At 47.2% G+C, this 27827-nt stretch overlaps 1 protein-coding gene across 4 annotated transcripts; it reads left to right on the top strand.

The window, feature by feature from the left end:
• Positions 1-740: 740 nt before the first annotated feature.
• On the top strand, positions 741-20054 carry PPCDC (phosphopantothenoylcysteine decarboxylase). 4 transcript variants are annotated; one of them, XM_064517595.1, is made up of 8 exons: positions 754-845; positions 1748-1936; positions 2446-2646; positions 3294-3460; positions 9707-9802; positions 12642-12770; positions 14858-15026; positions 19407-20054. In XM_064517595.1, the coding sequence occupies exons 4-8, from the start codon at positions 3308-3310 to the stop codon at positions 19490-19492; spliced, it is 633 nt and encodes a 210-aa protein (XP_064373665.1). In that variant the 5' UTR covers positions 754-845; positions 1748-1936; positions 2446-2646; positions 3294-3307; the 3' UTR covers positions 19493-20054. The 4 variants fall into 4 exon arrangements, with proteins under 4 accessions (XP_025971146.1, XP_064373665.1, XP_064373664.1 ...); XM_064517594.1 differs by lacking the exon at positions 2446-2646; XM_064517596.1 differs by lacking the exon at positions 2446-2646 and having other exon boundaries at positions 759-845; positions 1706-1936.
• Positions 20055-27827: the final 7773 nt, after the last annotated feature.

The following is a 27827-nucleotide window of genomic DNA, read 5'->3' as shown; positions in this document are numbered from 1 at the left end:
ACCTTGGTGTGAAGCACCCAGCCACCCCGGCGCAGGTCCGTCGAGTGCAGGACGGGCACCAACATGCGCTCTGAGCCTGGCCCTCTGCTCTCGTCCTCTCGCGACCCATGTCCCTTCCCTCCCGCCCTCCTTTTTGTTTTCCTTTTTTCCTGGCAGCAGGTTTCCGCCAGCTCCGCCGCGAGCCGGGATCCTCGGCCAGGCAGTGTCAGAGGCGTGTGCGGGGCTCTGCCCCCGGCGCTCCTGCGCTCCCCCACGCCGCGGCGGCCGACGTGCGGGCTGCCGTGTTTCCGCCGGGGGAGGCCTAGGGGACTTTTATTTATTTATTTATCTTTTTGGAAATACAACTAACAGCCCCATAACAGGCTGCAAGACTTGGAAGATCTCCCTCCGGACTGTTGCGATGATTCGGGGAGCCGCTGTTTCCTTGAGCCACCGCGTCTGCCCCAAGCCGCACCGGCACCGGGTGCAGAGGCCGCCTCGTCCTCCTGGCCCGCTCTTCGGGGGCTGTGCAGGCTGCAGGCACCCGCCTGGCAGAGGTGGGCCGCGGCTGGGGCCCCCACCGTGTGGTTTGGGGGCTGAGGGGCGGCTTCCAGCCGTGGAAGGGACACGGGAGGGCTCCGGGCGGGCACAGCCTCGCCTCCCCCGCCGCCCCCTCCCCCAGGCCGCGGCCTGGCCGACGGCAGCCGCGAACCCGCCACCTCGGGGCCGCCGCCCGGCGGCAGCGCGCATGCGCCAGTGGCGCCCCTGCGGCCTACATTTCCCATCGGGCCCTTCTCCTTCCGGCGCGGGTCGCGCGCTCGTTGTGGGGGGCGGCAGTGGCGGCGGCCCCGTCTCGGCGGCGGGCGGTGAGTAGGGCCAAGCTCTCCGGCAGCCCCGCGCGGCTCGGGCCGTCGACACCCCCGCGGCCCTCGCCCCCCGCTCCCCCGGGAGCCGCTAGGGCCGTTCGCGGAGGGTCCCGTAGCTGCGACGCGCTCGCCTGGGCCCTCGGTGCGCGTCTGGCGGCGTCAGAGCGCGTTACCGTAATAGCGCGTTACCGTAATGACGCGTGACCAGCCTCCCGCGCGTGCTTATGGCTGTGAATGTTGGTTATTTGTGTTCCGGGGATCCCCGGGTCCCTTCCGGCTGCGTTCCGCCTTGGCCGCCTCTCAGAGTGCTTCCAGGGCTGTAATTAGAGAGTCATAAAGTAACCGAGTAGGCTTATGAATTGCTTACTCTCTCATTATCTTATTTTTCAGTTAATTTTCCGGAGCTATGTTTCAATAAGAGAAAAGAGGCCCCCGGAATATCACACTTAATGTTGAAACTAATAGTTCATTTTAAAAGTTACTTGTAAGAGATACCTGTTACATCTGATTTTCTGAAGTTGAGAATGGGGACGCTTTAGTGAATTCACTGTCATTTGGTAATCATATGAGATGTATGTCAGGTGAATAATTTGTGATGCCTTTAGTTTGATTAGATACAGATAGCCAGGTGAAGTATTATGATAGTCCTGAGATACCCTAGTAAATACACATGCTGAATTTCTTTCTGATTACTCTTGCTAATGAGTGCTTAGAAACCCAAGCTGAAATCTGCTCCTCTCCTAATAGGTTTTTTACAAACACGGTGAGAAGCCTCGGGGGCCCAAGCTAAACAGGTTAATTCTAAGCAGAGCGTGGAAAAAGGAAGCAGTGTTCCCTTTGTTGTTCCCTTTGTGTCGCAGGTGACAGGTATGAGGAAGGATGTTTGTGCTCTTGCATTTCAGTGACTGAGCAAGGATTGGGTCAGACTTGAACGTAGCTGCTGTGCAAATGTGATCTGAATCACCCTGCGAAGGAGCCTAAATGAAACTCCTGGTCTGAATCATCCCAGGGAATGAGCAAAGGGGTAAATTCCTCTCCCTTGGGAATCTGGCCTCCTCCCACCAAAGTCCAGCTTGGTACCTAGAATAAAGGTAGTGTGAAGGTCTCTTTCTCCCTCTCCCTCTTCTTCTTGAAACACTTCCAGATAACTTCCTCCAAATAACAAAGATATCCATGAAATTGAACAGACTTTGCTGAATCTCAGTGTAATGTCTTCACCAGAAATACATTTTTCAGTTTCTTCAAAAAGTGAATTTACTCTCTGTTAATTATGAGATTCATTAAAGAGAGACATTCATGTCTGTTCTGTAGGTGAATGCTCTTCTTTACAGTAATTTATGCTCTATCAGTATGGCAGTGGCTCAGAGGAGGCAGAAGAGCCTCCTTGTGAATCAAAACTACTCACTTTGGATGCCTTCATGAACAACCACATCTAATGTAAGCCTGTAGGCTGCTTTGGTTGGCACTGGTTGGATGAGTGATTAGTTCTGACTTTCACATTCCTGAGAAGCTGTTTTCATGTTTTGGCTGTTTTGTTTTACATCTTATTGGCTGTTTTCTTCTTCTGTTTTGTTTTGTTTTTCCCCTTCTGCTATATCAGGGAGAAACCGTCCTGGAGAGTAATTTTGGTGCTGCTATAAACACAAGGTAGTGATACAATAGGCAGTAAGGTGATAATGCTTGCCTGATGGCCCAAAAAGAGTTACTTATCGAAACGTCTTCCTGCACTTGCTACTTATCAGAGTGTGGAGGGAGACCGACTCAGCCGAGTTGCCTGTCTTCCCCGCAGTCAGCAGGAAAGGTGTGTCGTAAATTCTATACCGTGCTCAACATGTGAGATTGTATCTTTGTTTTTAGGGCCGTTGCCTTTACCAGAACAAATGAATGGCCTGCTTTTGTGGCTTTAACGCTTTGCTTACTGATATTCTAAAGAAAAGTGTAGTTAAAAAAAATAGGAGGACTGGACTGCTCCCATGCTTGAAAGTCAGCTGACACTTAGAAGTGTTGCAAATTGGGGCCTAAATGTTGGCACCGAACTGAATTACTGTGTGTCCTGTGTAGGCCAGGCTGAAGTCTGTGCCCTTGGGAATATATTGTTGTTGGAACCCTGCTGTACCAGTCTACTAGCTTAAAGCTGGGAAGTATAGATATAGGTATGGCAAATGCAGGCTTAATTTCAGTATACAACCTCTGCTAGTTTGATTGTCAATGGGACAGAACGCTGCACTCGCTTAACGAGAGGGTCTTGCTATTTCTGTGATTTTAGATAGAGTGTTCCAGATTGAAGATGGGTTTCAGGCTATGCTTTGGAGTTGTCAGAAAAGAAGTAGATAAGTAATTAAGTAATAAATAAGTAAATAAGTTTCCCAGTGCAATTATTACTAGCTAAATCAACCCCAAAGCTGGAAAGATGCTTAGCAAAGTTTGTTTCCTTCTCCATGCTTGTAGATTTTGATTGGCCCATGGAGCCCTTATCGCTTCCAGATCCACAATTTCCTTCAGAAAATAGCTCATCCGTGCCACAGAAAAAATACCATGTCCTGGTGGGTGTGACTGGAAGCGTGGCTGCCCTGAAACTGCCTCTCCTCGTCTCTCAGTTGCTGGAAATCCCTGGGGTGAGTAAATCACATGTTGGTAGCAATATTGTGAAGTTGGTTTTACCCTGTTTCTTGTTTCTACTAGAGTTTGGATGGCCTCTGTTGAGATGCAAAGTTCCCTCTGGCTTTGAGCCCTGAAGTTTGAAGATTTGTTGTGGAGTTTTCCTTCTGTTTTTAAATGTTGATTAAAAAGTTTTCCCATCATTTTAGACTTTTCAACACTCAAATGTTAGTTTGGAATCAGGTAAGGTGTCAGTTTAAAAGGCAATAGCTGTTCCTGAATAATTTCATGAGCAGACATTTACATTCTGGAATATGAAAGTAGCTTGTTCCAGTTCAGCTTGTTTAATTTGCTCAAAAATGGCTGAATAGTTTCTTGGTTGGTTTGTTTGTTTTATGGAATACGTCCTTCTTGGGCAAATTAACAGATCTGGCTACAGACACAAAGTAGATGCTGTCTGGAACTTGAAATCTTGAATTAAGATCTTGCAATTTTCAGAAGCTGAAATGTGGAATTTACAAGGGAAACCAGATCTTGTAAAAACAGAAATAGAAAATACAAGCCAGTATATGCATCCGTGTACTTTTTTACAGGAGTTTATTGTCTGGAGTAACAGAAGCGTCCAGCAGAGGCCACTACTGACTAGAAGCAGGGAGGAAAATGTGGCTAACTTTTGCTTTAGAATAAAGTTAGAGGAAAATGCAGAAACTTTTAAGAAATGAATCATCTGTTTTGGAGCAGTGAAATGGAAGTGTGCGTGGGGGGCGGGGAAGTGCCCACTTAAATATCCACATATATTGGTTAGAATGCTTAATGAATATCCTTTTGGATGATTTGGGAAGCTTAGCCTCAGAGTTACAGATACATTAAAAAGGGAGTCAGAAGAAATAAAATATTCTCTGGGTAATTCTGAATTACCTGGTTGATGCTAATATCCAAGCCAGTAAGGACACTGAAGATGTGGAGAGCTGCCAGCGTACCTGTGCTGTCTGTCTCTGCCAGCTGTTGGAAGGACAGTTCAACTGGCTTTGTGGGTTGCAGAGAGAGGCCTCAGTTAATTTATTACTTGACCCGAAATGATTCGTGAGGCTAATGGTCCTAGCCTGGGCTGAGAGGGTCAAAGACAAATGATGCAGAGGAAGTAGGTGGCTAGACCCAGAACCAGCTCCAGCAGTTGATGAGGGATGCAGGATATGTGCTGTTAACAGACGCTCGGAATACGCAGAGGTAGAAGACACTGCTCTGGAGTAAGGTTATTAGATGTTTATTGCCTTGAAATCCCTGAACTGCAACAGGAGCCCTAGAAACCTTGCGGGGAAACTACCGCGCTGTCCCAGGCACCACAGAGCATTGGTCCATGGCAAGGTTTCGGGGGGGTCGTGGGTTTAAGGTGAATTAATAGGTTACAATATGGGGTACTGCGCATGCGCTACAGATAACAAGGGAAGCAGTATTCTCTAGGTGTACAGATAACAAGGGAAGCAGTATTTCTTTAGGAGTACACAAGTCCAGATTGACGCCTAGGTTGTGACCCTTAGACCTGTGCCACCTGCCGTTCCTTATGGGTTCTGCACACCAAGTGTTTTGGCAGCTGGAATAATTGATCAGTCAACATGCTCCTGTCTCCTCGCCAATCCTCTGCTGTTCACCCACCGCATGTGGGAACTGTGTCTTCCTCTAATCCTGTCCCTGTCTCCTGGATCTTCATGTGTGGGTCAACCCTAAGACATACCAAGTTCCTCACAGATACTCTTGGATTTATTTTATTGTTGCTTTTCTTTTTTTCTTTTTTCTTTTTTTTTTTTTCCTCTTGGTGCTTGGATCACCCTTTTTTGCAGCTGACGGGAAGAAAGTAAATGATCCACTCCATAGGAATCTAGCTCAAACACATTCCTTCTCTGTGAGTATTTGATTCATAATTAAAAACTGCTGAAAGCTGGTCCTAAATTCTGTGCAAAGGCCCATGGGTGCTGAGACATTGTTGCAGGCTTTGTGGCCAGTGGTTTTAGGGTTTCATTGCATGAAAAGTGAAAGTCAGGTATCCATTCAGTTCAGGGGCTTCTGGTATTTACTTTGTAATAAATTATATGTACTTATTTACTCAATTCTGATGCGGTTTCAAGGTCTGATCTAAAGCCTGCTGAAGTCAAGGTAACTTTTCCATTGAGTTTGGTAAATCCTGCACAAGCCCATCGCATTAATTTCTTCATGGACACAACAGAACCTCCTAAAAAAACTGTCAGTGGAAGCAGGGCAGAAGCAGAGTAAGGTTTTTGATACCCAAGGAGATGTGATCAGAGGTTTGAGTTTGGAGTTGTTAGTTTAACTTGATAGCTCTGCTAAAATGATTCTCAGTGAACAACTTGGTGGTATGAATTTTGCACTCATTTAACTTCAACATCTCCTTGAGGTTGATAGTGGAAGTGACTGCATCTTACTGCCTTTTGTTTAAGTTCTCTGCAGATCTAGGAAGTTAATACTGCATCAGCTTACATTTCTCAGTTTGTTACCCTTGCATCTGTTGTGGGGAGACAAAACATACTGCATTATCAGGACTACTGGGTAATTCTCATGATTGTACTAGACTCTCACGCATGCTGTATCTGTCTGATGCCTAATATTTTTGAAGGGCCTGGCAGGAAAATAATAACAAAAAAATGGATTGGCAGGTTATCATTTAGCCATAAAGAAAGGAAACGGCAAACCTTTCTCTGGGTGAAACCCATTGTTCTTGAAGCTTCAAAGTGTCATCTGGGCTCCTAGGTTTAAATTGCGTATTGTGTGATTTCGCTACCCTACTGCCAGGTAGTGTCTACCTCAGCTTGTAGGTGCAGTTTAACAGAGGAGCTGTTCTTCTGTAGCAGTTGTTACTGAAGTTTGGTCTAGGTTTAAAGATTTTGCTGTCAAAATTGGGAAAGATTTGAAAAAATCATAGGTGCACCCTTTCTCTAAGTGGCATAGCTGTGACAGCAGAGGCCAGCAATAATGCATGAAAACAAGAAAGCAGTTTTGCAAAAAAAGTTTATTTTGGAGGACTGGCTTAAACTATACAAGCAAGAGAACTCTTAACTAGTCTAAACTGTCTCCAGAAAAGGAGTTTGAGTGTGGCTAGACTGACTGTACTGTATAAGCAGAGATATATCCACAGGCAAACAGAGGGTGTGCCAGATAAATAGAAGGAAAAACTATGTAGGCTAAAGTGATCTTGAGAACACTGATCTCTTTCCAACATAGCTGGAGGGACTTGAAGGACTTGCTCAGAACAAGGATCCAGGAGCCCACCCCACCACAAAAACTTTAATCGGAGAGATTATTTAACTGCTAGAGCAGCTTACCACGGGCAGCAGCGGAATCACCACCACTACTCAGAGCATTGAACGTCCTTCTGATACGCTCCAACTCATAATGGCTTGGATGCAGTACTCAGTACCCACCTATTCCCTGTCCTGGGCTTATGCCTTGTAAGAAATGTGTGTTTTTAAGATGACTGGGAAACTATCTAAAAAAGGAAGAGTGTCTTTTGGGGGGGGGATTTTTGTATCTCCTTTAGCCTTAGATAGGCACTTCTGGTTTAGATCTGAAAAATTTCAGTGCTGGGGTGGTTGAAGTAGCAAGCAACACAATATCTCGTGAGGTTTCGTCATCTAAAAATCCTTACATTGTTATGGTTAACTAAAATAAGAATACCACTAACAAACCTTACTGGTGAAAACTTAGGGTGGACCTGGCCTCAGTTATAGTGGTACCGCTTCAGAGAGCAGACAAGCATCTTTAAAGTGCACGTTGCTTTTTAGAATCGCCATACAAATAATACCTTGCAGACTGTAAGGTTAGCGCCTCATTGAAGCCTCTGGGATAGCAGAGAGCAGCGTTAGCACCTTTGCTGGTGTTGCTGTTTGGCTCCAACAGCTTTCTGCAAAGTGAAGTTGATACGGAAATAATGCTGATTTGCTGTGAATATGAACTTCACACTGTAAAGAGCTAGAAATATGACTGACATCCAACCAGGATCCTTGGAAAAAGAGCAGAACTTTCAGAAGAGTCAAAGAACCAAGCATATGGTACCAAATATTGGTATGATGTGCAGCTAAATTTTCCTTTTACTTTTTCTGCAGGAAAGGGGGAAAATTACCGAAGACAATGACATTTTAAGGCTGGTGTTTCTGCTGCTCCAAGCTGTTATTCTGGTTATGTAGGGTGCATATAATCAGCACTGCTCCCTTCTTAGGAGTTGCCTGACAGTAGAGTAGATAGTGTTAGGGAGATAGGTTAACATGTTTTTGTCACTTCAACCACTGTTGTTGAAGATAACCTCCAACCTCTAAGAAGCTTTGAGCAGTCTATTTTAGCAAGAATGCACGCACTGACTACTTCATCACTTTTGTACCACAGGCCCCAGTTTTTTAGTGGGAGGGGTTTGTTGGTGAGGCCAGTTTCTCCCTTGCCCCTCTGCTGGGTGAGTAGGGCCATGCCGTGGGTTGCAGTGTTTCTCACTGCGATCAGTTCACTGATCTGCTTCACAGCGTTGCCCTACAGATGGTGGTGTGAGCACAAGTGGGTGGCATGTCCTGGGCATAGGGCAAAACCTTCCTCGCCTGGGATAGGCCCTCATGTTCCCTGGGTTGTATGACTATGGCCTGAGGTGGGTCTTCCACGTTAACAGTCTTTTTGGAGCATTCCTGCCATGTGTTGGCCAGTGTATTGACCGGTTTTAAGGCACATCCTTTGGAGGAATTGTGGGTGGAAATAAAGTTGCATGCACTGTGCGGGCGATCAACACATGTGCAGCCAGTCCCCCACTGGCGCTGCTCTGCGGTCGATCCTGGTGTGTGCGGAACACCTCTGATTCGCTGCGTGCACCAAGTAGCTCTCCGTGACATTTGTCAGAGCTACAGCTTTGAGCAGGTTATGGGACTTGTAGAAACCAGAACAAATGGGCAGATTCCACTGGGAAAGATTTCTGCAGGAGGAAATAAAAGGATCGCATGTCTTACTGCCTCATAACTGTTCCCATGTCCAGGGAACCTGAAAGAATTTCCCCAGTATATACCATATCACTGAAACTTCAGCTGCCTTTCAGCAAGGCAGACAGATTTATCTAAGATAACAGAGAGAATACTTACATACTTTTACCCTCTCTCCTTTTCTGCGTGGAAGCCATTGGTTTACCATTTCAGATGCAAAGATGCCCTGTGCTATGAACACAGCTACACAGAGGTTTTCCTCTTTCCTGCATCTTGCCGTGTTAGGGACAACAGCTAGAAGACACTACCCCAGATTTCCTTCTGGTGTTTTTACCCCAGGCTGGAGCAGGTCAGATTAACATGGTTGTAGAAATATAACCGGTAGTCTGTAGTTTCCTCCCCAGCTTTGGCACTCGAAGGTAGCACTCTTATCCAGAGAGACAGAGGCATAGAGACAGAGACAGATGAACCGAAGGAGAAAGCCAACGTGATCTGTTGGACCGAGGTATCATATTCAGTCTCCCAAGGCAGAAGCACTGGTGTATGGGGTTTGATAGCTTTTATAGCATCTACAGGTAGGCGTTAGTAAACTAAAATCCTGCTATTCCAAAATAGCCTCAGGAAACAAGAACTCTGAGGCCTTGTGAAGCCTTGTGCAGCGGAGGTGGGCTTACTTTGCGCTGGTGGTGCTGAGCCCCAGCCAGCCCACCTGTCTCTCAGCAGGACTTATGATTGCTCAGCACCGTGTGTTCACGGTGCTTTTCCTTGGCTCCGAGCGTGGAAAGAGTGACCCTACAAACGCCACGTAGGCATGCCACCCTGCGGCAGCCCTTTGTGCTGTGGTTAAGAGAATCCACTAAGGCAAGATGCTCTCCTGTTCCCTTTTACAGGTGTATTTAGTGATTAAAGGACCTCTTTCACAGACTTCTGGTTTGCTGCTGCTTACTGTCTCTTTGAAGTTCTGTGCTGAACTGCATCTCAGTTCTAACCTGTTCTGTCCTCTTTGCTGTCCCTGCTGTGAACTGGCCATGGACATGTTTGGCAGACAGTGACTCATCACCTGCCTGTTTCAGGGTGGAAATGAAATGAATGTTCATCTCCCATGAACACCTGCAGCGGCCTGACTTTTCAGCTAAAAATAGGTGCAGTTATGCACTGTGTGCAGTAGGGAAGAGTCCTCTGAGCATCCACACAATTCTCAAAGTGTTTGCCACTCGAGCCACCCTCCTCTACTCAGCTTTAGAGGATTGTCCTCGAGTTGTAACTGTTGTTCTTTCTTTCCCTTTCTTTTCTGATTAGCTTGAAGTGAAGGTGGTCACTACTGAGAGAGCAAAGCATTTCTACAATGCCCAGGAGATTCCTGTCACCCTCTACAGTGATGCGGATGAATGGCAGGTGGGTTGTTCTTCCTTTGGAGATTGCAAGGGCTCTTCTGCCCTCACTAGCCGCATGTTTTGTGGTTCAAGTAGTTTTGTCATGCACTCGTGCTTTCTGCTTCCAGCAATGGCCAGTGGGTCATGCTTCAGAAGAAAAGCAGGCTCCCTGGGGGATTCACTTAGAAACTTGTTCAGGTGCTGAACAGCAAATAGACGTGTCCCTTCAAGTTCCTTTGCAAGAGACCATTTTTTTTTATCCTGGGCCTGGGTTTGCATCTTTATTGTATGTATGCTTTGGAATATGGCTTTCAAAGAATGTGCTTCCAGCCGTGTTGTAAAGCAGTATGAAGAGGACTGCCCTGACTGTACCAGAGAGCTTTGCACCACCCTAGCAGACTTGCAGCAGGCTGTATGGGAAGAAGTGGTCTTTTACCACACTGGGCTCATCAGCTATCCACAACTGTCAGAGGAGTGTCAGGAAATGTCAAAAAAGCCATTGCGGAGCCATGGTGAGGGTGTAAGGCACTTGTCATGAGTCATGCTCGTCACCAAGGCAGCAGCTTAATTCTCCTTATTACTACCTGTTCTAAATCTATGGACGCCTCACAAAACTATTTGGACTGCTTTAAAACCAGCTTAATGTCTGACTGTGGATAACCCTGGGCGCCACTGTGTATTACAACTTCTTGCTCTGCGTTTTCAGAATCTGCCTGTGACTCAGGAGGGGAAAAAAAAGTTGGTGTGACATGTCTGATTTGGTTGTAGGATTGGGTCTCTTTGGAGAGCTTTGTGCTAGTAGGCCCAGCCTGGTTTAGTGGTACAGATGAAGAGCAGTTCCTGGAGATGTCTTGCACCAATGAAAAGGTGGCTGAAACTGAAAGTCTCCTGATGGAAGTGGCATTCATCTCAGTTGTCTGCATCTGCTGGGGCACATACATAGAAGAGACCAGTTGATTGTCCTTTGACATTTACAGAGGGATCTAAGATCAACTTGACCTTCTTCACAAGTTTTCCCCTCAAATGAGTTATAGATGAAAGCACCCTACAGGATCCAGCAGTGACAGTGGCCTTCTTTCTGGGCCTTTTCTAGAGGTTCTCCAGCATGAGCTGAAGCTCTCACACACATTTGCATTCCATTAAGGAGTAACCCAGTTGTCAGGGTTGCAAATATCTCCAAGCTCTGTAAAATGTCTTCTCCTCCTGACCACAGTTTTGCTGACATGCTTTGAGGCTCCCTAAGGACAGAGAGATTCGCTGTATAAACATCCAGTTTTGTTTTTCTGCACGATTTTTCTCAGCTTCGCAGTAGCGGTCTGAGAGGGTGCAAGGTGATCTGCTCATTACCACTATTCTTGCCAATACACTTGGAAGCAAGCATCACTTTTACGTGCAGAGAGGCATGTTAACGGCAATGGCCAGGAAGGTTTCCAGTTGGTATTGGAAACCGGTGGAGATCTCTTGGGTCCCAAGGCAAAGTTGTCTGTGAGTGTCGTGGAGGCGGGGTATTAACTCTGGGTTTATTGCAAACAAATGTATTGAAGGTGGCAACACAGTGTAGTCATAGCAAGCAAATCTTATTGCACATTTGTTATTGCCGAGTCTCAGTTTCTTACCTCTCCAACAATTTCTTGTCAGAGGTTCTCTTAACTCCCGGAGAGCAACCCTGAGAGGCGTCCCAGCTCAAAGGGAGGTTCACCGCCGTGCAGCCCGCTGCCGTGCAGGAGAGCTCAGTGGGCTCTAGGCTGCAGCGCTATTTATGGGCACGGAGTTTGACTCGTGGTCATGCGATATTTGGTGTGGAGATGCACCCTTTTTGCTGACCTCATGCCGTGTTGGAGAAAAGATACCTTTTTGCTGACCTCATGCCTGTTTCTGGCCTCACCAATTGCAACCAGTATCACCTAGTTCCTCCTGATCAGCACTGGATGCTGTCGGTTATTTGTGGTCGACTGGGCCCGAGATAAGGGGTGGGGTGTAGTTGCGCTCCGCCACAGTGGGGAACCCCAAAGCTATCTGTGAGGTCCGTTGGCAGAGCTGGAAAGGGGACGTGGAGCCATTATAACGGGCCACGCTGACAGAATGGCAGGCAAGACGTCCTGTCGGCATCTCTTTGTGAGACGCTTCATTTTGAAAATAAAACTACAAACTTCAGTGTTTCTAGAAAAAATAAAAGTGAGTGGAGGTGCTGGGAAAGGTTTCAGGGAGCGCCAGCTTTCCGGATGCTGCCTTTTTGTTGTGGTTTCCAGTGACTCAAAGAAGGAACAGTCTGTGGCCCTGACACACCCCTTGCTGGCCTGTGGTTGTGTGTGGCCTCGGGGGATTAAACACCTAATGCTGTTTGCTGCTTCTCTTGACACTTTACCGGCTAACTGTGCTCTTAAGAAAGTACAAGAACTCCCTTGAGCAACACAGAGCTTTGGTGAAAATAAAAGTGTTTGCTGAGGGCCAAGAGAGCAAGGAAGAGCCCAGTTAGCTAAGTCTAGTCCATCCTGGAGAAAGCCAACGAGATTTTTCCCTACTGTAGTCATGAGGTTTTACTTTGCTACTGTGTGTAAATGGCTTAGGAGCAGGCCTCCTAATTGCAAATGACTTGTACAGTTAGAGATTTGAATCTCATTTAAAGCCAGTGGAAGGCATGAAAGTGCCTAGAGCACTTAAAAAGGAGAATAGAAATTGGAAAAGTGAGCGCTGTGGCTACAGTCCCCGATTCCCCCCTTGCTGTCAGATCTGGCTTGATGTGTGCGTAATTCTTTCCCCTTAAGTCTACATGGTGGTTACATATGTGGGATTGATAAGGTGCAAGTTGTTCACAGCATGCATCGGAGTGTTCTGTCATGTGCATCTTGTCTCACCCACAGCTGTGGAAGGGCCGTTCGGACCCGGTCCTGCACATCGACCTCAGACGGTGGGCTGACCTCATGTTGGTGGCCCCTCTTGATGCAAACACGCTGGCGAAGCTAGCGAATGGTATCTGTGACAACCTGCTGGTGAGTATCTGGAGCTCTGATTGAGAACAGCCTCCAAGTTCTCGCCCTTCCTAGTGTCTGTCTGGCCTTTCTTTCCCTGGAAACTCCTAGACTGTGCAGCACCAAGAGCAGCGGGACTACTTGCATGTTCTGCTGTCACTTTGTATACATATCTCTCTTCCTCTAGTATGCTTCCCCTATTCCTTCTCAAACATGCTGTCTTTCTTTATTTCCCTGACCTACATCCCTTTCCGCTCCTGGGCTATCCCTGGCTCTCCCATTATTCCCCACTCCCTGCTTTGCCTTTCCTGCTTTTTCTGATGGGTAATATTTCTCCCCTTCTACCTCCACCCTGTCTGTTGTGCACACGTGTGTGCACACACACTCAAGTTCCTCTCTGCATTTTTTAGATGCAATCTAGAAAGACACCTGTGAGATCAGATAAAATTGTTTACTTCCTGCTACCTTACCTCCTCCCTCACCTAACTGCATAGCACAGAAATTCAAACATGTGCACACTTATTTACCTTTCATTTTCAGCTGTAGGGTTTTTTTGCTTGTTCAGGCATGTCTTCTGGTATTGAAGGTGGCTCTGGCAAAAAGACCGATTGGAAAATGTATTAAAAGAGTATGCTTCTCTGTTTGGTGATGGGGAACTTAAGTGGGCCTGAATCTTTTGTGTCCAGGCATTAGAGGTTCATTAGGAAAAGTAGTAGGCTTTTAACCACCCAGCAGAGCTGCCAGAAAGCTGCAGATCTGCAAATGCTGCTGTGGTGCATCACCCTTCAGTAATGCAAGGAGGTGAGAACTAGGAATGGCAGGCAGTGTATCAGACCTGAAAGTATGAGCCTGGCCGGGGAGCCCTACACAACCAACTTAGCTGCTCAGGTAAGAGAGAGTGCATATAAGTGAACAAAATACATCCAAACAACAGCCCTCAGTTGTATGAGCGGGTCAGTGGACATGCTGGAAAGAGCTGTGAGAGGGACAGGCAATGCCTTCTCCTTCTCTGTCCTCTTAGTACTATGTATGTGATAGCAGTAACAGCAGAAGAGCTCTGGAAGTGTGTTAGTGACACATGGCTTCAAAAACTCCTGCTAGCCTTTTTGGAGAGCCTTGTGGAGGGATGAGAGAACCTCAGGAAAGGAAAGCAAGTGTTGGAGGTGCTGGTTGATTGGCAAGTCAGAACAGATTCTAACAGGCTTTTCCTGTGCTGGGAAGGGTTCAAATCACAGGGCATAAAAAAGGATGGGCAGGGTACTGTAAGTACCCTGTAAGCACTGTATTAACTGAGCAGAGATCCTGTACCAGGGACTGATGTGAACTATTACTACTTAGGAATCTCCCTTAGCGTGATTTAGACCTTGTTAGGCCTAGGGAAACTGCTGGACGCTGCACTGTTTAGGTACAACTGTCATCTATCTTGTTAAAGTGGCGAGGTGAGGTGATACTAGGTTGTTTGGAAGCTCTGTATCACTGAAGAGTCAGGTATGATCCATTGCAGCATGCAGGAGCTGCTAGATGGTTTATAATCTGCCAGCATCTTCTATAACAGACCAAATGTGTTCCTGTTATCCTCATTTTATATTCTGGAAGCAGCAGCGCTTCCTCTGTGAGGAGTTCTGGATCCAGTTGACATATTGCTTAAAAAGACTCACTTGCCAACTTCTTGCATTTAGCTCTACAGCTGGTTTATCTGAAGTGCTGTCTGGGGATTTTGCTTTAGCTGATATGATCTGTGGCCACCCTTCAGCTTCTGTTGGTCTCCCACATGGGCTGTCGGTCTGCACGCATCCTGTTCCAGCTTGGTTTGCTCCAGTGACTGGACTCTTTGCCTGGCTCCAAGCTGGCATAGGATGGGATCTGTCCTTTCTGTAGCTTCCCTCACCCTTCTTCCCTGTCAGAGATGAGCTTTGCTGGAATGTAATACACATTAGTAGCAGCCCTGTGGATCTGCTTGTGGGTTAGCCCAGCTGCACTGGCAGATGGAGGATTTTGGCCCTCTAGGGATACTGAGGCTGGGAAAGGGCTTCTGTGCAACAAGGTGATGAGAAGGAATGAGGAAAGTAATCACATCGCGGAGCTGAAACTCTTGGCTTCTTTTGCAGACCTGTGTAATCCGTGCTTGGGATCTGAGCAAACCTCTGCTCTTCTGCCCAGCTATGAACACAGCCATGTGGGAACATCCCATCACAGCTCAGCAGGTGGAGCAGCTGAAGGGCTTTGGCTACACCGAGATCCCCTGTGTGGTGAAGAAGCTGGTGTGTGGAGATGAAGGTCAGTCCTTTTGCACTTCTTCTGACTGCTTTTCTGCACAAGTGCTCCTGTTACACTGAAGGGATGTGCCTTCTCTTGCCCTGTGCCCTTCAAAATGCTGCACTGTGGTGAGAAGGTGCTGTAACTCCATTGCAAAGGTTTATACAAACAAATTGAAGCTTTGCCCTTGTGCCGACTGGTTTCTATTGTTCTTGTTCGTTAATTCTTAGGTAGTCTTATGAGACTATCCAAGCCAGGCTTTCAAACGGGCCATTAGATTGGCCTGATATTTAAAAGAAATACCCATTCAGGAAGAGAGTAAACTGAGAAGAAGGAAGGCTTTGTGGTGAGCATATCAACCTGAGATTTGGGTGTCTCTGCCCTGCCTTCTGCTTGCACTGTGGCTGTGGACCGTTTTCAGCATGCTTCAGTTCCTCATCTCTAACATAGGGGTAGGGTAATATCTTATCCCTCAGAGCAGGCAGGGAGGATAAATGCTTTGCAGATGTGGCTGAGGGTGTAGCTGGACATGCATTTAATATTTGTTGTCGTTTGTTACCCGGGTTACTTTTCAGATCAATCAGCTTCCCAATCTAGTTTTGATTTGGGGTTTTGACATCAGATTTGTCAGTGAAATGAAAGAGGGGGGTGTGGGGCAAGTTGTCGCATTTAGTTTCAAATGACTTGACTTTTTTAATAGCAGAGCATAACATTACATAGTCTCATTTGTATTTTGGGAGCTGCCTTAAATAAAGGTATTTTGACTTTTGGGAGACTTTTGGAAGGATTTTCATACAAGCAATTTAGATGAATGGATTCACTTTTTTTATTCACACAAACTTTTTTGGACAAAGTCTGTCAAATGTCACCCAGTTCTAGCTATACTAGGAATTGTGTTATTATCTGCACAGTAATATATTCATACTTAATAACCCCAACTACAGCAATATTTTAACCACTGTTGCATAGTTCAGTAAACAGTCTGTAGTGAAGACAGGGTGTTAAAGTGTTCATGATTAAATTCTAGGGCTGGCTTTCATCGTTTCTGAATTCTTAGGTAGATGCAATGCATCTAGAGAACATATTTTGGAGCTGAAGACGAAGAAATATTTATAGTTAGGTAAGTGTAGTCAAGTAATCAGGCATTAGTTAAAATGCCCTGGACAATTTTGCTTCCGCTGGGGTTTTAGACCTCATTACATCAAATTTCTTGCATACTTGTAATAAAGTTAAGGGATAACGCCCAAAAGAGGTCATTCCTTGCAGACATTTTGGCAGATATGGAAAGGCCATCTGGCATATCTTCTTTGTCCTTTATTGCTCTTTCTTCATCTTTTTTAGTACATATATAGGGTCTCTGTTCCTGTAGTAAGCATCAGAGTGCCTTATAATTGGTAATGTGCTTAGTCTTGCAGGCTCATGCATCTGAGGCAAGGCTGTGTTGTTGTCCCCTTTTCACAGATGGGGATCTGAGGTGCAGAAGGGCCACGTGTGGTGACTCACGAACGCAAAGAGAGCAGAGTTGGATGGCGAACGTGGTTTTTACCTTCTGCTGCTCTGCCCTGCCCCTTTCTTGGGGGTTGCCGCCCTTGCGGCAGGAATGTGTGAGCCACATGAGAAGGAGCATGTGAATCGCTGCGGTTTGCAGCTCAGAATGGCAAAGTAAACCAGTGTTGATCAGGAGTCACCTCATTACACTGGCAGTCATTTGGGAGCTGCTTCATATTCGGTTCAAGTATCCTTGCTGTGGGAACAAACTCCTGAAGCAGTGGTACAGACAGCTGGGGCGGTAGTAGCCACATCTGACTTGAGTCTGCTTGTCTTTGTGAGTCAGTTTCCAACAGGATTTTCCTGTTGGAAAATGCCAGGATTTTCCGGCAGCACGTAGGAAAATTGTGGCAAAGCAGGAATGGACTCTAGGTCTCTGAAGACCCAAGGCAGCTGCCACCGCTGGCTTCTTCCTTAATTTCCCTCTTTTTTCAAGCCATTCACGCCAAGGCCTTTTCTTCCATACTAATTTCAGTTTCATGTGTTTCATCCACAAAGGGGTTTGCCTGGCTTCCACCCAAGCAGTAGGCAGCAAAGCTCAAACATCTGGTTCAAAAGCAAAAAGATTCAGTTTGCACCAGTTTTGACTGTTGACACTGTGGTTTATATTGCTGTAAAAGAGGTTCCTCTTCCTCCACTTGTGTCACCGGTCCCACCTGAAGTGGGCCAGATCCTGACTGTCACCAAGTTTCTATATGACATGCTTTTCCTGATAATTTTTTCTCCCTAAGTGAGTGTTCCTAGACATAGAGATGTCCAGCTAAAAAAAGGATTAAAATGACTGACTAAATTGAGTTGAAAATTAAAATAAGTTTCCTTGACTGGATAGCTAAATGTAACGTTCTAGCTGTTGGCCTTGATGATATATATCCATGTGCCACCATATAAAGAGAGCTTTGAGAGGTACTGTACCACACCTGGGCCTGCAGCAATTTGCCCTTGCAAAACATTTCCAAACTGTTAGTGTCTTTGTCATCCTTGGCTGGATTTCTAGAGCCTTGCAGACAGGAGGATTTTTACCTGTAGGCATGATCTGTGCTGTAAGACAGGCTGCTTAGCAAGCTTTTGCTCAGCTAAACCTAAAAATCCAGCTGTGAATTGCCAAAGAGGTTGAGGATGTGGGTCATGGAGGAAAAAAGCGGGCCTTGGAAATGCTTTCAAAGGATGCAGTTTTGCCTAACTGTGAGGAGTCAGTCAAGGGGTTTCTGTTGTTTAGAAGGACTTGTCAAGTGCAGTTCCACTTGAGATTAGAAGACAGAGCTGCCCAAACCTGCCTGCCTTTTGTAAATATGATGCTTCAAACCTCCTGGGATTTATGGGTCTGAAAGACGTGTTGTGGAGAATGACAGTCTTGCTCTGCAGGGAGACTCGATTCTCTTGTCCTTCCGAAATCATCATTCTTCATCTCAGATGCTCACAGGTTATAACCAGCTATGCCTTCTATCCCTGGCAAAGCTCAGGTGTCTCTGGAAAATGGAGAGCCTGGTGAGACTCAGTGCTCTCATCTGCCCACGGAGAGCACCTCTCCCTGCTGTTTAGAACTGCCTTTCCCCTTCCCCGGTCTCTCCCCTGCCCTCAAGTTGTTGCTGTCTTTTCAAGCCTGCTGGTTTATCTGCTCATCTGCACACTCACTCACCCAGTTGTGTAAGCAGTCCAGGAAAAAAAGGGGAGAACAAAGCCTTCCAGAACTAATTTCTGATGACAAATAAAGCATATGTTTGAAATAATTAGAGGAACTAACCACCAGCACAAAAGATCAATAGACTCCATCTTTTGTACTTTCTAATGGAGACAGACGCTGGTGGGAAAAATATGTTTCCTCAGCCCCAAGCATATTAGAGGAGTGAATGGGCAGAGCTCTGTGACAGTAGGCTGGATTAGATGATTAAATGATCTCTGCTGGCCTTAGAATTCTGAATCTAAGTTAAAAAAATTACTTCAGAGGGAAGCAACAGCTTCAGTGTAGACTAGATGTTCATCTGGCAACTAACCAGTCCGAAAGGAAAAGTTTTTACATTTTGTTCTGTCCAGCACTTAATCTTCTCCAAGAATTACTCCCAAGATTCAAGGCAGTGCAAAGTCAGGACAGCTTTCTCTCTAGTCTGGGTCTAATTGCAGAGTCATTGGAATGGTATGAAATCAGCAAGTTTTTTTAATAGGCAAAAGCTATTTTAGAAAGATCCTGAATGCACACAGCGTGAGTGTGTTCACGCTGGAGAAAGAAGAGGAAATAGAGTATCTTGTTACCAACACACTTTTTCTGGTCACTTTTGCACACCCACTGCAGCAGTCGTGTGAGTAAGATGCCAGCTCCCTGCGCAGTCAAGGGTTAGATGCAGACACCTCTGGAGATGATTCAGAACATGAGGTACTTATTAAGGTCATATGAGTTGCCTTTTGAGGTTTCCGGCCTCTCTCCATTGACTGTCTGGGGAACCCATGCTCCTGCTAAGACCTCTAAGTTAGGAGTCAGACTAAGTGTAAGTACTCTTCTCGCTCTCCTCCCCAGTGGCACTCAGCCGTGCCACAAAATCCATGCAGATTCAGCTGGACTGAGCAGATCCTGTGGCCTCCCCACAGGATCTGCAGTTGCTTTCTGTTAGGCATGTCATGAGGAAATACATGAGGAATGCTTAGAGGCCTTTGGTTAATGGCAGGGTCCAGCCTAGCAGGTGTTGTCAGTGAGAGCAAGCTCTTCCCCAGCCTTGCTGTGCCGTGGCACTGTTGTGCATGTAACTCACTGCAACGCTGCTGAGTGGGTAGAAGAGAGCAGGTGGGGTAGGGGAAGCATGGGGCTCGTGCCGTCTCCATGGGACCTGGATGTTACACTGTACGTTTGGTCTCGCCCTCTAGGTCGAGGTGCCATGGCGGAAGTGTGGACCATTGTGGAGAATGTGAAAAGGATCCTTGCAGAACGGGTCTTGCCAGCGCAGAGCTGATTGCTTGGCATGTGAATTGTATTTGTTTCCCTCCCTGATGGTTTGAAGATGAAACCAACAGGAAGCTGAGTTGAGATGGCATGCGTCCCTGCAGCACGCTCTTCAACCGGAGCAGTGAGACGGTTGTGTTCCAGCTGGTGCAGAACTGAAATGTGGCACATCATTGCAGACTTTCAGAAACTGAAGCCAAGAGCACGTATCTTTAGTGTGGGAAAACTTTGTGGTATCTTACAGAGAGGGAGTAACGTTCCACTGGGCTAGTCAACCCCTAGTATTTCATGTGCAATCCCTTCTTAGGAGGTTGCAGAAGGACTTGCCAGTGTGTTCCAGATCCAGCAGTTCCCCCAAGGGGAGCTAGAGGAGGTGGTGTGAGAGTGCTGGTGATGGAAATAATACCAGCTCCTTCGAGCCGGTCGGTATGGGGGTGGTGAAAGATCACTGGTCTTCAAAGCATGGTCTGTAGCTGTTCTGGCTTCACCTTTCCAGCAGGAGTCACTATCCAAAAAGCATTTTCTCTCTGGGAACTTAATAAAAGAGAACTTTTAATTCTGCTGCTGAAGAACTGCCTCTTGTAGCTGTTTTAGGGGCGTTTGTGCTTAACGTCATAGCTAACTGGTGCTGTTTTTATCAGCTGTGGAAAAAAAGTTGACTGAAAGAAGCTATCTTGTCCCTGCATTAGCCTTTGCCCTTTTGTATCTGTGGACTGGATAGGGATGCAGACGTCAGCTGTGAACCAAAATGACACCTGTCCCTCTGGCTACTTGAGTCAGGAAGCAAACAGGCCGGGCCCTTGTGCAAAGCCAGGGGGAATGTTCCCAAGGCAGTGAAGTCAAGCTTTGCCTATGACAGTCCTTTTCAGCTTGGAAATTAACTGACTGGCATGAAAAAATTGGGAAATCCTGTGCCTGTGGGCCAGACCAGCCAGGGCTCCCCCAGTCCAGCCTTTCCGTGGAAACATGATCCTGCACCAGGGGAGAATGGGAGCGAGCTGGGGCTGTTGTATACGTCGCCACAACAGAGCACTGCTGACCAGAAAGTTTATTTTTAACTAGACCTAGTCAAATGTAAGGCCTTCAGTACAGAATGTGCATCCTGCTTATGGGGGGCAACCTTCAAACTGCTGAACACAAGGGAAGAGGTTATCGGGGTATGTTTACTGTCCTTATCTATTCCACATAAATAAAAACCTCTGAACTTTCCCATTTTTGGCTCTTCTGCAGAAAGAGAGCTGAGGATTCAGAGCTTCTAGGGATAAAGTCAGAAGGAGCCGCGTGTGAGCAGAGCTTCTGGCTCAGTAGCGGTAAGAAGGGCCGTAGCGATACTAGTGGCTGAGTTTTGCGTTTTGTCTCCCAGTGGTGGTGCTAGATTGCACCAGTGAAATCTTTGTGGTATAACCTGCATAGTTTGCTCTCATTCTTAGCCTGATGACAGCTGTCTGCCTAGCAGAAGTTTTTGCTTTAAGCTTATGGAAGGCAGTAGAAGAGATGCCTCTTGATTTCCATGAGTTTTGTAGTAGGCGTTGTTTCTGGCACTTGCAAAGAAATACGTGTTCTGGTAGTTGCAACCGCCAGACCTTGGTAGCTAGACCTCATGGGTTCTCCTCCTAGCTTTGCTATGGATATCCCATATAGTTGCAATTGTTTATCCTCTCTCCTAGTCTGTGATTTGGCAATAGAGTAAATCTGACATTCTCAAACTGGATCAAAACCCTGTGTGCATGTGATATGAGTGTTCATTTGTTAGCCCATTTTGCTAGTTTGAGCTTGCTTCAAAAGCCTCAGCAGGTATTGTCTGGCTTCCTCCATCACTGTAGAGTAGGTGAGAAAGTATAAAGCATGCACTGCAGGGTGTGAACTCTGGTATTTGAACAGAAATGGGATAATGTGCCTATTTTAGATCCAGAATTTATGTTGGATCACCTGATGATAGCGCACAGATCTGGCACTTAATGATCCTAGCACCAATCTCAGTGAGCTGATCTGTAAAAGGTAGTGAGAAACTGATAAGCCATTTGAGCTCTTTGAAAGGCTTAAATTAATGCTTGCAAAGTATTTGCAGATCCTTGAGTAAAAGGAGTTAATTCTTTGTCTTGCAAATATGTAGAGCAGACCCCGAACAGCAATAGAAGTGTATGTATGTCTAAGTAGAGCCTGAGGCAATGACAACCAGCACTTCACAACAACCTGGGGTAACTGCCTGGAAAATACACAAAGAGCTCATCTGTAAAGGACACCACTCCTAGGCTGTCTCATCTGTGCTGCAAAAACAGATACTAATTGTGTCGCTAAATGATCCTCTGCATAATTGCTGTAATTTCTAATTGGAGGCAGGTTGTGATATCATTACAGGTTGGAATAAACCCTGCTGAAACCACCTTTCCTTCAGGGCAAATAGAAGAAACAGTTAAGTTCCTTTTAGGAACCAGAGGGCTGAAGCAATAGCAGCTTCCACCCCTAACGCAGACAAGCGTCCCCGCCCATGGCCAGGTATGTGCAGGGAGCCTCTGGGCAGGGAAGTTTTGTTTGATGCTTTCTGTGTAAAAGAGGCAGAAAGAGCAAGCCGCAAGGAAGCCCTGTCTGCAGCCATACAAGTTGTTCACCTCTAGGAGAGGACTTCGGGCTGAGGCCTTTCTAGGACATGGTATGGAGTTAGGAGCAAAGGACCTGATTCCTGCTGTGTTCAAGGAAACAGGACTTTGTTCAGTCTCTGCAGACAAACAGGATTGCGGCACCACCCGGTTCTGCCAACTCTGAACCAAAAACAGCCTGGGCTTTGGCTGGCCATCGAGGCTGCAAAGAGGTAGGACCTGGTGAGGTGTTGAGTGGTGACTTCCTCAAGGGAGCCTGAGGCTGACGTCTCAATCCTCTGTGCTTTTGTGTTTTTTATCAGATGCATAGAGAAGGCCTGAAGTTTTAGTTGTGTGCTCTTTCTTCACCTCTTACACTAACTGCTGATTTTGTTGCACTTTCCCATGAAAGTCTCTGATGACAGAAGCAGCATCCCAGTGAAATGTGCTGCGTTGCAGTTTCATTCATGCTGCTTGAAACTGTTTCTCTCAGCACTGCTCTGTGAGTGATAAGCAGCTGGGATAAAAGCTCTGCTAAGGCAGTGGCCCTGCTCCTTTCCTGCGTTTAGATCAAGGCTTTCAGCCTCATCTGGACTAGGACGTGGAAAGGTTTAAGCGATCCTGCTGGCTTACCGCTTTGTTCACACCAGGAGTTGAGTGCTTTAAGAGTGTTTAACACTTTTTAGCCGAAAAGAAATCTACCCAATTTTACTTAGAGGGATCTATGACTTCTGATCAGTTTGTCAGATGCCTCTGAGTATCCATTCCTCTGGCTGCCTCCCCTCCGCCTCAAACTCGAAGTGATCTATTTACTGCTTAGTTTTGTGGGGTCCTGGAGAAGGACAGAGATGCTGTGGTGCTGCCTTACACCCTGGTAGTGTGGCTTCAAGGGTAGTTCTTTTGTTGGGAGATCCCTGTTAAGAGTCAGCTCCCCAGCTGCAATCTGGTCCTTCAAGTTCACCGCCATCGTGCGAGTTGGGAGCCCTTATGTCGTCCCACCTGCCTCACCCTCCTTGCATCTCGCACATCTGTCCTGGGAGCCTTCAGCAGAAATTGAGGAATGCAAAATGCAAGAGTGACTGCAAAAAATCCCAAGTTTGACTGCAAAAAGAAAGAAGGCAAAGAAAAACTCCCCACTTCCAGACTTTGTGATTAACAAACATGAAAAAGTTGTGCAAAAACACTTAAAGCCACGTATTTGTTCATTCCTTTCACAGGTCCGAGATCCGTCCGTCCCTTTGACCCTTGTTCGTTTGATAGTTACCAGGCACGAGTTTGACAGTAAGTTCCCCTGTTTCTCCTCCAAATCTTTCTTAAGCTGTTTGTCACCTCTCTCAAGTGGTGCAGAGTGCCTGTTTTCAAGAGCCCTCACGCAGCGAGTGTGTGTGTCTGGGCTCCGGAATTCACACCTGCCTGCAGCAAGCCGGGCAGCTGGCGGCGGGGTTCGCACCTCTGCAGCTCTGCCTGGAGACGGCCCTGCTGCGTGCCCGGCGAACGGGGAAGCGGTGCGGTTTGTATCTTCGAAAGCACGGTGCGACAGGAAGTGTTTTTCTTTCCAACACGCGTGTGCAGGCTGCAGAGCTTAGCGCGAGCGCAGCCGGCAGCGAGGCCGGGTGCTGGGGGAGGGCGGTGGCTGGGGGAGGCAGCGCTGATGGTGACAAATTGGTGGTGGCAAGTGAGAATAGCGCTTGGGCCGAAGTGCGGCTAACATGGGCGTATCTGAAAGAGGAAAAGCAACCTGGTGTCAACCTGTTGTGCTCTGAGCGCTGTAGGCAAGCCTCAGTGACAGAAGGAGAGTCAAATCCCAAAGGGCTGCCTTTCGTTGTAATGCAGGCCGGTAACAGCGTTCCCTGACTTGGGGTTAATTCCCAGTGGTCTTTCCTTGCACTGGCAGAATTAAAAGTACCTAGATAAATCCAAAATAAGTGGTTCTTTCTTCTGAAAGGTTTACGCAGCGATTGCAAGACTGACGTCCCAATGTCACCTTTTGTCTGTGAGAATGGGACCTGGTTTTTAGGTGTCATGCTCCAAAGTGGGAAGCACTGCCGTTAGCAAAGGAACTGCTGATCCACCCCTTTGTAACACCCACTGTGTTCCAGAAAGTGAGCCCTGCTTTGGGTTTTAATCTGTCCACCTGTAGCTCACAGCATGTCCATTCAAAGCCCCACTGTTATCGCTGTAGCAGGGTCAGGGGGCTGAGAAAGATGCAAAGTGAACGCTGGGTGTAGGAGAGAGCTTGCTACAGCCTCTCATTTTCATCTGCCCATTTGTAAATCAGCTTTGGGGGGGGGGGGTCAGAGTCTTTTGTGGTATCAATCAATGTGTTACTTCCTAGTTAACCCTACCTTGCTTCAAACTTTTGCGCAGCTGGATGATTGCAGCAGCAACAAAGGGGTGATTGCAGCCTGCTACCTAAAACCAGCCGGATTTCCCTATGACCAGAGCTGCAGGTGGCCACTGTCTCAAGTGATGGTTTTGCAATGCGGCTGGAGCCAAATTAAGATTTTGCTGCTAAAAGGGTGAGAACTGCTCCCATCATTTTCCCAGACCTCCTCCCTGCTTATCCTAAACTCTCTGGCTGTGACGAGCTGTTAATTTGCCTCAGTTAACAGTGAACTTGCACCTTCAGTCACTGATTTGGGAACTGAATGTTCATCTCAGGTTAAAATCCCACTTGTGAATCTTGTGATTGCCTTGGAGACACCAGAGCAAAATGCTCTTCCAGCCAGGCCTCTTTATGCAGTAGGAAAACACTGCCTCCGGAGAAAGTGGCCGCGGGGTCTTGGCTAACCCTAGGCACCGAGCTTTAGGCTGCAGGCTGAGCCTGAGCAAGGTGTGAGCTCAACCCCGGGAGGAAGCTGAGTGAGTGAGCACTTCCTGGGCACCAGTCCTGCTGTATTAAAGCAAGGAAATTACCTGCTATTTTTAGTTTCTGTCAGGTTTGCTTCCTGGCATGTGTACGCTTTATAATATAAGTGAAGGCAAGTGCATCTATAGCACCACCGTCTCACCCTAACGAGACAGTATTGCATTGATAGTTGCTTGCATCAAACAGGGGAATGATGTGCCCATCTCCCAGACAGCTCTCTTGTCAGAGCACACGCAGTGTCGCTGCAAATCCTGTGTCCTGAAAGTCTCTTTCCATACCTTCAGGTACTGCTGGGGGAGACCTAGCCTCGAAGAAGCTCCACTGCCTGTCAGCGGAGCCAAGATGCTGAGCACATCTGCCCTTGCTAGCACAGAGCAAATGACTCCGCTCACATTCAGCAGTTCATCAGAGTGCAGCGACTCAGTCCTGTGGCCAAGTGTGACAGCATGTGTGCACCACGTGGGGACGTGCAGCAGGAAAATGTAATGCCAGGGAAAATAAGGAAAAGCAGCTTCCCTCAGTCGTCTGGAGACGCCCCATGCCCTGCTCTCTGTTCCGCTGCACTCCCAGCCCCAGGGCCTGAGATAGTCTGGTGTCTCCTGGCGAGGTGAGTGGCAATTGCGCAGTACCTGCAGCCCCAGGGAATGGCAGCGGAGCACCAGCCACAGGCTTGGCTGGAAGATTTTCACTTAGTGCTTCAGAGCCCAGAGGAGCTGTCAGCCGACCCCCGCGGGTACAGCCGCTGGGGCTTGCGTGCACGGACGCTGGCTGTGCTCTCCGCGTGTCGGGCGGTGCTGAGAGAGGTGCGTTTTGGCCTTTGCCAGAAGGCCGGCAGCAGAGTGGATCTCCAGGTCCTTCCGAGGAGTCACTAGTGTATCTCCTTGCTGTTTGCCACATAGGATGATTGTGACTTTCAGATTTGGTCTCTTTTCTGCTTGCTAATCCAGGCTCCTGCTCTGCTTCCCTTTTGGCGTTGGGTGTTTCTGCTGCAAGCTTTTGGCTCTTGCTGATCTGTAGGAAGGGATCTGAAGGGATCCTGTTGTCCCAGCAGTGCTCATTGGCATTGCCAGAAGGGTTTCGCTAGTGAAGTCAGAGGCTGTTTCCTGCTGGGGTCCCTTAGCTTGCTGCATAGGGACTTATTGGACCTGCCCTCAAGGTGTGCTCAGTCTATTCTGTGCACTCTCACGTCTGATCCACATCTGTTCTTCTGCCCTTGTGGTTTTTGCTCCCATCTGCATCAACTTTTTTTTTCTCTCCAGCCTCTCAGGTTGGGGTGTATTAGAGAGCCAGCTGAGCTGCCCAGGCCCGTGATAAGAACAGCGCTGAAGGACCCAGCAATGCTCTGTGCAGACTCCTTGGCACCAGGCGTGCTGATGTCTTTGCTTTGGTGGTGACAACCGTGCAATTAAATCTTGCAGGTGTAGTGTTCTTGCCCTGGTCAGCAGCCTTGGTGGATAGTGTAAAAATTGTTTCCAGCAATAATTGAGCTTAATTAGAAGCCTGAATACCCTGGGGCTGTGCTGCTCAGTGTTACTGCGCTGAGACCAGTGGTTCATTCCCTGTCTGCAGTCATGCAGGGGGCTGAAGTGCTCCTTGGCTTGCTGGTGTTACTGGGCAAGCCGTGAAGGCCTTGCCTCGCTCTGGAGATGTTCTGGAGTCCTTAGGTGAAGGTGTAGGATGCCCAGAGGTGCCTGGAGGGGGTAGAGGAAGGAGAGGATTGGTGCAGAGGAGATGCCCTGCTCTTCTCTTTCTGGTTTCAGCTGCAGCCTCTGCTTTCTGAACCAGCTCAACATCCTAATGCCGAGGGATGGGACGGCAGGACGTGGCTCTGCAAGGTGTTAGCTGTCAGCAGTGCTGGGGAGGCTGAAACAGTTGGCAAGTGTTTGCCTAACTGGGGTGAGACTAGGGAGTGCTCAATGAACCCCCTCTGGGGGTAGGAGGAAAGGCGGCCTGGCTGTTATCCAGGGCGATTGCTCAAGGAAACATTTCCTGTAACAAAAGCGGGGAAAGATGGGGAACTGTTTGCTGAATGACTGCCTGGCAGAGAAACTGGCAATCGCTCGATTGTCTGAGACCCAGACGCTGTTGTGTTGGCTGCTGCAGAGCGCGTTGTGCTAGAGACACCCTGAGAGCAGAACTAAAATGTAGGCAGTTTCCAATGGACAAGACCACAGGGTTTGCTGGGCTGCCGAGCACAGGCTCCTGTTTCCAGCAGGGGATATTGTCAGCCCTCCAAAGGGGATGCAAAAATAATCAGATCAGGGCAGTCTGTTCCCTGCTAGGTCTCAGCCTGTTTTTTTTGTTAGTGGGATGTGGTTTTGTACCATTTCCACATGTGTCAGTATAAATCGTGACAATTGTGTGTGTGTATTTTTTGTTTTTTTGGTTTTTTTGGTTTTTGTTGTTTTTTTGGTTTTTGTTGTTTTTTTGGTTTTTGTTGTTTTTTTGGTTTTTGTTTTTTTTGGTTTTTGTTGTTTTTTTGGTGTTTTTTTGGTTTTTGGTTTTTTGGGTTTTTTTTGGTTTTTGTTTTTTTGTTTTTTTGGTGTTTTTTGGTTTTTTGGTGTTTTTTGGTGTTTTTTGGTTTTTTGGTGTTTTTTGGTTTTTTGGTGTTTTTTGGTTTTTTGGTGTTTTTTGGGTTTTTTGGTGTTTTTTGGGTTTTTTGTTTTTTTTGGTTTTTTTTGTTTTTTTGTTTTTTTGTTTTTTTGTTTTTTTAGAGAAATACCCTTGCCTATTTTGGTCCTGCAGTGAGTTTGGCCTCTCGGGGCAGCAAGTCCCAGGGAGGGATGCTGTATGGCATGGAGGGCCCATCTGGGACCATGAGTCAGCCCTGCACTTAGCTGTCATCCTTGCAAGTCAAACACGTGACTATTGAGATGTTCATGTGCCAAAAGACAAGGATG

This window comes from Dromaius novaehollandiae, chromosome 10 (assembly GCF_036370855.1).
Source record: "Dromaius novaehollandiae isolate bDroNov1 chromosome 10, bDroNov1.hap1, whole genome shotgun sequence".
Lineage (NCBI taxonomy): Eukaryota > Metazoa > Chordata > Aves > Casuariiformes > Dromaiidae > Dromaius > Dromaius novaehollandiae.
This window is presented reverse-complemented; position numbering and strand designations above follow the sequence as displayed.

What these genes read in the sequence shown, in the direction of transcription:
- PPCDC (XM_026115361.2), top strand. Translation starts at nt 3,308, where the DNA reads ATGGAGCCCTTATCGCTTCCAGATCCACAATTTCCTTCAGAAAATAGC. An exon ending in GTGATGCGGATGAATGGCAG is followed by an intron (nt 9,803 to 12,641) that starts GTGGGTTGTTCT and finishes TCTCACCCACAG; the next exon opens with CTGTGGAAGGGCCGTTCGGA. An exon ending in GCTGGTGTGTGGAGATGAAG is followed by an intron (nt 15,027 to 19,406) that starts GTCAGTCCTTTT and finishes CTCGCCCTCTAG; the next exon opens with GTCGAGGTGCCATGGCGGAA.